Source organism: Babylonia areolata, chromosome 1, assembly GCF_041734735.1.
Source record: "Babylonia areolata isolate BAREFJ2019XMU chromosome 1, ASM4173473v1, whole genome shotgun sequence".
In the NCBI taxonomy this organism is placed as follows: domain Eukaryota; kingdom Metazoa; phylum Mollusca; class Gastropoda; order Neogastropoda; family Buccinidae; genus Babylonia; species Babylonia areolata.
In genome coordinates, this window is record NC_134876.1 from 81,258,162 (window position 1) to 81,268,673 (window position 10,512).

Sequence of the window (10,512 nt, forward strand, 5' to 3'; positions counted from 1 at the left end):
ATGCTCCTGGGGCGTATACTTCTCCCTCATCTGCCCGTCGATGTTCACGTTCCCGACGTCTCACAGTTTCAATTTTTTTCCTCTTTTGTTTTGCTCTGTCAGAGGATTTTCTGGTTGCTGTTTTGACCCTGAGCATATCTGATTTCTCTGCAAACATCTCTGCATTGCTCCCAGCCACAAGATCCAGTTCAGCAAGCACATCCAGAAGGGCGGTAGATCCCTTATTGTATCGCTGAACGCAGACTGCCACAGCAGAGTGGACTGTACGGAGGCCAGCCCATCGCTCCTTCGGATATGTCCTCCACACCATGGAATGGAAAGACTCATTAGAATTTTGAGTCTTTCCAGCCAGACAGCGCTCCAAAAGTTGGGGGTCACCAAGGCGTTTGTAGACCGGTACAAGCGCATCAACGAGGTCACGTGGGAGGGGATTTGTGTGGGGTCTTGGTGGTTGGTTGTTGGCCTCAGCTCTTCTAAAAAAGCACCAGGAATCCTTTCCTGCTGGACATCGCAGGTGATGGGGATCATCATCGGTGCTAATTGTGTGGAAAAATGATGCCCACACTGCCTGCTCCATTTTGCTGAGGTCCCCTGCGTGGTCTTTTATAGCCCGCCCATAGTAGTTGGTGAGCTGCTTTATCCTTTTTTCTGTCAGCTTCCCTCTTCCTCCTATGGGCTGCTTGATGGCTTTTTGTTTTTCGACTAGATTTCGTAGCGCTGTGCCCATCCTTTTCGTGACATGGTTCACGCACTCAATCTTTTCCACCAAAAAGCCATCGCCATATGGAGCTGACTCGTTGACCGCAGCATGAGCCTTCGCATCCCCATCTCCAAGCAGATGCTTGTATCTGAAGTTGTGCAGCTCCACCGACCTTCCAAACATGATGACAGCTGCTTTGGTCTCCATGGCAGCAGAAAAACAGCTGCAGTTCTTTTGACAGTCAGGTTCATGTTTCTCCCACCATTCAGCATATCCTGGATCGTCTTCAGCAGGGCCTTGCTCACAAGCCTGGCAGTAATTGCTCAGCACAGCATAGTCCAGGATAAGTCCACTAAAAATTTCGATGACAGTGGCAATTCCGTTGTGGGAAGTCCTTCCTCTCCGATGCCAACTGCCATCAAAAGAGACAGAGATGTCTAAGCAGCCATCATCTGATGGCTGACCTAGACCCATCTCTGCATAGGCTTCCCGCACATGGTAAGCTGCATCCTGCAGGTGTGTGCTGGCTGCTCTGCTTGCACCCTCACTATATTTTTTTTGGTAGTGAAGCCATGTTTTTTGGTGCATGGGTCGTGGCATATTCACCATACCAAAAAAACGGCATAGCTGGGTGTAGCCAATCCCAGTTGCAGAAGCAGCAGCAACAAGGCGACGGTTGATGTCAAAACCTGTGTAGACAGTCCCCGTCTTCAGCGATGTCATGGTCTGTGTCCCTGGAATCACAGCGCCACAGGAAACACACCTCACCTCCAGACTGCATGCTGACCCCATCCTCTTTGTCTCATCTTCAAATACAGAGACCTGAAAAAAAAAATCAAATGTGTGAGAATTGAAGGTACAAAAGAAAGAATGAGAGAGAGAGAGAAAGAGAGAGAATAAAGAGACTCAGACTGACAGTTTTTTTTTTACACACACACACACACACACACTGACAGTATGTCAGACTCAGTAAAAATCCACAGAAATATTACTTGGAAAAGTATTTCAATACTTGAGAAAAATAAAAACTGCCTCTGAAAACAAAAATCAAAGAACTTGAAAAAAAAGAAGTAAATCAATCGGCTCACAAAAAAAGAAGAAAGGTATTCAGATGGCTTTTTTTCTTTCTTTTTTTTTATTTTGCAATGAAACAAAACAAAAACTCCTGAAATAAAATAGAATACTATATTATATTTATTAAATATTATATATCTGTAGACTATTATATTATTTTCCACAAACCTTTGATATGCATTTTCCACAATGAACTGACGACACCAAGCAGTCCAATGTTGACACATCAACGATGATGTTCTGTGAGGACTGTGGCTGTCCCGAGCGAAGTTGTACTTCGGGAACTGATGCACTTTTTTTTGACGGTGGTTCTTCGTCTGAACTGGAGTCACTGTCACCCGTACACACATGTTTTCTGGTGAAAATGTCCAATTTTCTCTTCGAACTGAGAAGCGGCGTGCTTTCACTGACGCCGGTCGATGTCGAAGGCACCGCTAAGTCGGTCGCTGTTTCGGCAGACTTTTTTTCAGCTTGTGTTGTAATCTTTCGCTTTCTCTTCTTTTTGCCGAAAGCAAAGACAGTCCTAAACTTCTTTCCAGCGTGTCTTGGCATTGTCCGTGACTTTTAGTAGAAAATTTTGATCAAAATCTTAGGCAACTGGTGTGTCGATTGAAACCGTGATGAAAACAGACGCCATCTTGGAAAAAGTCACATGACCGATTGGGCCAATGGGCTATTTTTTTACTCCAACAAGCCAATCAGAAACCTCGACTCAGCCACAACCCCTAAAAAATGCCTCTCGGGTTCCTTCGGATTTGCTCTTCGTGTGTTTCCGTGAGTGGAATTTTCCACAGGAAATGGCAATGAGAAGACAGACCGGTGAATGACCTTCACACTGATACCAAACAAGATGGGGTTTCCAAACCAGATCGCGAGCACCAGGCTGTCCAAATCGATGCAAACTTCGAGTTTTTTGTCACATTCGCTCAAACTTCACACACACCCAGGTCAGAAAATGATTTTATTTGCAATGAAATCGGTCAAATTGAGCAAAATGGTTGACAGAAATGCAAAGAAGAGACATTGTTTGACCAAATACAAGTATAATCCCAAAACACGTTTTTTTAATGATTTTTGGTGAAAAACCTATGCCGTGGTCCACCTTAATGAGTAATGAAATGAGTTTTGTATTTTAATTTTTGAAAGTAAGTGCCAACACGATTTTTCTAAGTATTCACTGTGCCCGCCGGTCGATTGTGATCGCACCTCAATATGAGCTCAATCGCCCAATCGGGCCAAGTAGTTTTGTGACCTGTTGTGATTCATCATGAGACACAACACGAGAGCGCCAAAGAATCGATAGACAGACAGAAAATACGAAAACTCTTAGCCGAATGCAGAACACAGGAGCAGGAGTCAAGATGGCTGCCGGAAACAGAGGGCGCTAGTCAAGGGTGCAAAGGGGAGGTAACCTACTTCAGGAGGTTATCGGCTGTAGCTACTTTCGTTTTCTCCGCATAGGCGGGTAGTAGTTTGCACAGGACAGGAATCAGACCCCTGCTGGAGTCTGCACTAGTGGGTCACGGTTAAGTATGTGTAATTAAATTGATAAATCAAAAGTTCTCTAATAGTCATGTAATGATCTATCATGAATGAATCAGCGCAGTTTTACAATAACATTTTACTGCAGTCATTAGAGAAAAATGAATTATTATTTTTAGCTACATTACTTTCAAACAGAAAATTCATACACACAGTCACACACACACACACACACATGCACACACACACACACACACACATAGAAACTGCATATCTGTGCACTGACCTTCAACATCAGGACTGAGGTAGTTCCTGATCTCTTTCAAGATGAACTGGATGTCATCTTCTGTGGGCTGGGGATAGTCGGTAATGTCACAGGGACTGTCAGTGGTGCCTGCAGCACAACACCAAAAACAATGTACTGCAACATCCACTCAGACTCATAGCCTAAGAACCCTTAATAAAAAATTTTTTTAAAGTTTAAATGGACATTCTCTCCCCACCTTCCCCTTGAAATTGTGTTTAATATGACATACAATTCAGACTCTTACAGGGATCTGATTTCTGTTTTGCGCAAAATACTAATCCATACAGAAACAGTTACAAGTGAAAGTAACTCCAAACTAGTAACCTCTCTTTGTGTCATTATCTCCCTTCCAATATCTATACAGCACCCTCTTTACAGGCAGAGCACAAAAAAACTGGAAGTTAAAAAGTAGGTCAGGTGGGTATTTGAATGGGAAATGGTAAGTATATTATTTCAAACTTATTTCTTTGGAAAAAATTCCCAGAGTTCATGTTTTATCAACATGATCACTGCAATTCAGTTGCACAAGCCAGTTTGGTTTTCCATCTATATACGTGTCTGTGTACATCAATAAATTATGGCCATGGATGTAAGACAATGGCATCTGAGTTTTACTCAGATAATTTACTGCCCATCCCCTTTATGAATGTAGCCAGAGAAAGCAAAAGATAGCACTGAAGATGCGAGTGCTGGAGCAAATAATTCTTTTTCTTTCAATGGCAGTGATGGAGTAAATTACTTTTTTTTAAAGGCAATAACTCTTACCCATGCTGTGTTTAACTGGCAATATCCATTGTTCTATTCTGAGCTCATTTATTCACTTGTATATTTTTGTCTCTGCCATGACTTGTGATCATTATAACCCTCCCTGATTATATCTCTGTTTGTGTCTGTTGTTTTTTTCTGTGTCTGATGAAAAATATATATATTCGTACAATTCAATGCATGATACAAATAATCAAGAATTTCTTTTTTCTTCCTTTTTAATTAAGCAGATTCCATTACCCAAAAGTTCCAATGAAACTAGAAATGGCACAATACAAATAAGTAAGCTGATTTGATGAACAATAAAATCCAACAAAAGTGCAAGACACCAACACAACAGAACAAAGAGAATATGTACGAACCTGCAACAGTTACATTCTGCCACGGCAGGAAGAAGATCACACGACCATCACTTGTAGAAGGATCAAGCAGACCCATGCTTTCTGGACTAAAAAATAAAATGCGAAACACCTATAAATTTTTCACTGTGTGGCAAAATGTTTAATTTTTTTTTAAAAACACAGAACTTGAAGCTGATACAACTCTGCCGTCAATGAAAAATCTGACAAGCAAATAACACATTTAGCTTAAAACATCTAGACGGTTCTTTACATGACAGGTCATGAACAAGATACAGTTAATGTTAATACAGTTCCTGACAAGATTTGTAATCACAAACACAGCATAAAGACCTGATCACTCGATTGTAGAAAAGGGAACTGTGACACAACATGAACACGAGACTGGATGTTTCTGACAAGTTTCTATCATCCAACGGTATCAGTATTTTATTTCAGAAGCCTCAATCTGTGAAATCTCCTCACTGAAAGCTCTGAAAAAAATACAGCAAAATTTTCCACATCATTTACACACAGCCACCTGCCGCACATAGAAAGTATGCACATTTTAAAACTACACCCAGCAACTTGTGCTGATGCTGCTGCTCACCTGTAGTAGTCAGGCAACACAACATGGACACCAGAGCTGGGCTGGCAGATGTTCTTGACGGTAGGTTCGCCCAAAGTGCGAATGCTGTCGGTGTAAGGTCCTGTGGCGTTCACCACACACTTGGCCTTGATGTCCCACTCCTTGCACGTCAGCCGGTCTCTGACGCGGGCTCCGCACACACGCTCATTGCCATCGCTGTCTGTTTCCTTCAGGATATCAATCACTTCTGTGTAGTTGGCCACTGAGGCGCCGTATCGCACAGCTGTCACTGCCAGAGCCACGTTCATTCGGGCATCGTCATGCTGACCTGTTGGCAAGCCATAACATCATCTGAGATGGTGTATTAGGATCACAGTTTTCTGGACACTGGGCTTCAAACATGTAATCATGATGACAAGTGAATAGTTCCATTTGTTCAGCATCATTCTTTTCATTCCTTAACTTGGAGTGTTAACTTTGAGAAGAGAGAGAGAGAGAGAGAGAGAGAGAATCAGTATCAGTATCTCAAGAAGAAGTCACTGCGTTTGGACAAATCCATATACGCTACACCTCTGCCAAGCACATGCCTGACCAGCAGTGTAACCCAACGCGCTTGAGAGAGAGAGAGAGACAGAGAGAAAGTGTGCGAGAGTGAATGAGTGCATGCCAGTGTTGAGTGTCTATGTGTTGTGTGTGTGCTGTTTGCATGTTGAGTGTGTGCTGCACATGTTGTGTTGCATGTTGTGTTGCGTTTGCTGTGCGAGTGTTTGCAAGTGTGTGTAAATGTTTGTGTAAAATGCATATGTTAATTCATTCAAGTCTGCGCCAGCCTGCTGGGCGAGTTCCAGAGATCACCTTTCTCCACCTGAGCCTGCCTAGCAGTTGGGTGAAGAAACCAGTTAACTTAAACCGGTTTGTCAGCTCGCTATTATGCATTAAACTGCTTGGGAAGGGAAGCAACTGGAACTTAACGTCCTTCCTCACAGACACCCAAAGTTTTGCTCCTAAATTCAAACAGTTAGTGTGTTTTTTTATCCAGTTTTCCACATCAGTATGGCAAATTGTCAAAAACTTATTGCAAAAGAGGTGCTCAGATGAAATTGTGATGAACTCTGGCAGCAAATCTGAACCAGATTCCTGATGACAATCTGACTTATAGTTCATCCAATAATTCTTGGGAAAGTGAAGGAGATGAAGTTATTCACTGGTCTGACCCAAGTGGCATACATCTGAATCAACAAGATAACTTACAGCCTTCAGCATCAACAGGAGCTGACATTCTACTATTTATCTAAATATAATCTTAAGTTACAAGCAAAATTTTGCATCCCTTGTCTTGAGATTTCAGCATCTTGTGTCAAAATTATATCTAAGTAATTGTGTGAAATTTGGTAGCTACTGGTTGAACAGTTGCCATAAAATTGTACCTGAAGTGAAGCACCCCTCCCCCTTAATGCAGCCAGGCTAAAACATGTAAGGCTGGGATGGCTGCACAGACAAAAAACCTTAAAGGGCTGAAAGGGTCAACGATGATGTCGATCACTGAAATGATGGCTGCACCACCTCCACGTTTCCATGTGGAACATTTGCTTATGTTATGTTACTGCACCAGACCATATTTCTCTTGATTTGAGATAATAAAGTTACACATATCATGTCTTACTCTGCCTGCGACAGTCAACAGCCTACCGTCATAGTAGACGAGGGCTCCCACCAGCTTGTCCTTCTTCAGCATGGGGAACAGCTCCAGGGCCTTGCTCTTGCTCAGGATGTAAGAGGGCTTCAGCACCTGCCGCCCCGCTACAATGTCGTACATCTTGATGCCCGCCCAATAGTATGGCAATTGCCACCACCTGAAGCACACGGTGTGCACCATATATGTTCATCAAATCTGTCAGAAATGCAGGTAGTTGACACCTGGCGTTACAGACCTGCAAAGGCCTGGCCAAACACTGCATCCACACTCTTGGCCATGCGAAACTATTACTCGCTTTAACAAGCACTAATTATTTTAAGATTGTGAACACAACACTCTTCTCTCCATTTTACAAAATAAAATCAAAGGCAATGTTAGAAACGTGATAAGAGTGTAATAACATTCCTGTTGTGTGTTATGAACATAGTATACAAGCAAGGGCCAGTTGGGTTGGATTCATCATCAAGTACCTGCACTCACAGAATGTAATAACATTACATAACTGTACCTGCCAAAGCAGTCTGGATAAACTCAATACTCATCTATACAGAGTAACCATGATTTAAGCAAGTGATTGCAAAGTCTGGAGAATGTTTGAAATGGCAGGATTATAAAAGGATCAGCAGAATTCATTATCATACAAGCAACATGACACAGAACAAACAGATGATGAGCCACAGAAACATGTTATCCCCATGCCCATTCAGGCTGGCAGCATGTCAAAAAAGAGGTGGCCAGATGTACATCACTTATATCATGAGGATGATACTGACTGCAATAACTGACAGCCATAGATGCACATTACTCACTTGTAGACAGGCATAATGATATGGAAAGAGATGGCCAGGTGCATATCAGCGGAGATTAGAAAAGAGAGATAAACCACTCGCGGCAGGTCCCTTCTTACTGTCTATAACAGTGCTGAAGCCGTTTTGAGGCACACACGCAGTGCGGAAGGGTGGGGGTAAATCACCCTCTCCTTCCCCACCTGAAGGAAACTGGTCGGTTCTGACGGCACACACACACAGCTGCAGTAAAGCGAAAGTTAAGTTATGCCTGGAATTTCCCACGTGTAGTAAGATTCGCTGTATACAATGAAAACCGATTCATTTTTGCTTGGTTTTTAGCACGTTTGCATCTGCTTGAATGTAGATAATATAAAAAGAAAATAAAGCAGCTCCCCCCACCACCAACTCCCCCCCCCTCCCCCAGCGCAATGTTGCACATGAGAGAGACAGTTATAAATTATTGAACTGCGTTTTCGTAACGCTACTTTTTCTTCACACTTTCTGGTTTACATCACCATTTCTTAAAAAAAAAATATATATATATATATATATCAAAACATAAAACACATATTCAGCTCTGTCTCTCTTCTAACATCTGTCTATACATACATACATGCATACATACATACATAATTTCATATAGATCTATCAGTATGTAAATCTAAATCTATCTATATGTACATAATCATATATATAATTCATATATATACGAACGCTTCATGTTGCCCGAGCAGACCGTTGTATTGTGCTCTATCTCTCTCTCTAAGTCTCTGTCTCTCTCTCTCTCTCTCTCTCTCGGGAGTTTTACATGGCTGTTAAAAGCATCTACGATTCTGTACTTGTATGTGTTCGTGACAAAGGTATTTATTCAGACTTTTTTCAGTGTCCAAGAGGGGTTCAACAAGGTTGTATGCTAAGCTCACAGCTGTTTTCCTTTTTCATCGGTGAATTGGCAGTGGAGTTATCAAAGAAGGGGAGACATGGAATACAAATGATACCTGGCGCAACAGATTTGCTCTTAATGCTATTTGCTGATGATGTTGTTCTCTTGTCTGACACACCCATAGGGTTACAAAATCAATTAAATGCCCTTAAGCAAGAAACAGACAGACTACAACAAACAGTGAATCTCGATAAGACCAATATTATAGTTTTCCGCAATGGAGGTCATCTTTCGACTCGTGAAAAATGGTGCTGTGGTGATAGGGAAATAAAAGTAACCAATACATATAAATATTTAGGAATGTTATTCACAACAAAATTGAGTTTGACATCTGCGTGGGATGAAGCAAACAGAAAAGGGAAAAAAGGTGTAATCCAAATTATAAAATCACTCAGGAGACTGCGTTCGACTGACGCTTTCCTTTCGTTTGGGCGGGGCAAAGGCAGCTCATGAATAATGAATGCGTGTCGCGGCGCAGGCTGCCTGGCTTCAGCAATTTCTGCAAGTGGTTTATCTCTCTTTTCTGATCTCCGATATCAGTTACATCATGATGACAATGAATTATATCATTTTTAGTCCATATGTACAGACTGCTGACTGGAAAAGGGACATTTTTTTTCTGCCCCGTCATCTGCACCATGTCAGTGGCATTGCTCCCACGCTGCTCATTCTGAGTCCCTTAAACACAGCCACACCCGGGTTCGTCTGTCACACTCCCAACATTGGCAGTCCACAGGGAACCATTGATGTTAGGTCGCCAGGACGACACACACCAGAGGAGACCCTGCACTGCTGCTGAGTCACTTCGGTGGTATTCAGTTCTGATTTAACGTACTTGGGACACCACCTACTATGCCCCCTACTGACGACAATAATGGCTTAGTCACAGAGACAGACTGAGTGAGCGTCCCCCCCCAGAGTGCAGACCGCCACCACGTCCCTCCAACAACAGCCCCTATGAATCTGCTGACAATGAAGGCATTGACAGGACTCACCCCAAGCACGGAAGTGGAGGGGTATCAAAACTGAGGTCACCATGACAGCAGGACATGAAAGGCCACAGACTTTGGGACACTTTGTTTCTATTGGTAATGATGGTGGAAGAGGAGGAGGATGTTGATGATGACAATGTTGCTATGGAGGTCCATTTTGGTTTGGGACTTCGTGACAAGGCTGTACTCTACGCTTCCTTTCATAATGATATCATGGCGTCAACCAGGCCTGAGCGAAACAGACACTTGCAGTGTTGGTCAGGTAATTAGAGCAACACACCCAAAGATGCATCCATGAAGTGGATGACACTAGACTGTGTGGTCCCAGTCTCCCCATTTAAGCCCATAGCACACTCAACTCTGGGTAGGAGCCGGCTGCGGGCTGTAAAAACCCACAGAAAATGGACATAAACTACGTAACAATACTGATAATTACAAGCAAACTACTTACTTGTAGACTGGCAGCATGATGGGGAAAGGGGTGGCCAAATGGGGTGCAATGTCCAGCAAATTAGCTCTCTCTGTCAAGGCTTCTTTCACCATTCGGTACTGCAAACACCATCACAAATACCATGCTGCAGAACAACTTTTTTCTCACCAACCACAGTAATACTGAAGCAATTTTTGTTTATGTTATAAAGTGATAAAACTTTATAGAATTTATTACAGCAATAATTCTCATGACTTGAATCTGAAATGGAAGTGACAGATAACTATTTGATCAAAGTACCCTTTTCCAAAACAGTTATTTCATTTCTATCTGTACTGACAGAAGTAAAAGAAAAGGAAAAAAAAATCCCAAAAATGGTTTTTAGAAACCCCCACCTGCTCAATGTCC

At 42.4% G+C, this 10,512-nt stretch overlaps 1 protein-coding gene across 3 annotated transcripts in view; it reads right to left on the reverse strand.

Annotated features, from left to right (window-relative positions):
• The window catches only part of LOC143288132 (glycerol-3-phosphate dehydrogenase, mitochondrial-like), a 47,994-nt gene that overhangs the window by 25,222 nt on the left and 12,260 nt on the right, over positions 1-10,512 (reverse strand). For all 3 annotated transcript variants that reach the window (XR_013056041.1, XM_076596434.1, XM_076596425.1), the window contains exons 4-9: positions 10,500-10,512; positions 10,126-10,223; positions 6,945-7,108; positions 5,277-5,583; positions 4,691-4,776; positions 3,543-3,650 (exon numbers count right to left, since the gene is read on the reverse strand). The exon at positions 10,500-10,512 is cut by the window's right edge and continues 112 nt beyond it. Coding sequence is in view for 2 of the 3 variants with exons in the window: in XM_076596434.1 (XP_076452549.1) it covers positions 3,543-3,650; positions 4,691-4,776; positions 5,277-5,583; positions 6,945-7,108; positions 10,126-10,223; positions 10,500-10,512 (776 nt within the window). In the remaining variant the exon portion in view is untranslated. The remainder of the gene's footprint in view (positions 1-3,542; positions 3,651-4,690; positions 4,777-5,276; positions 5,584-6,944; positions 7,109-10,125; positions 10,224-10,499) is intronic.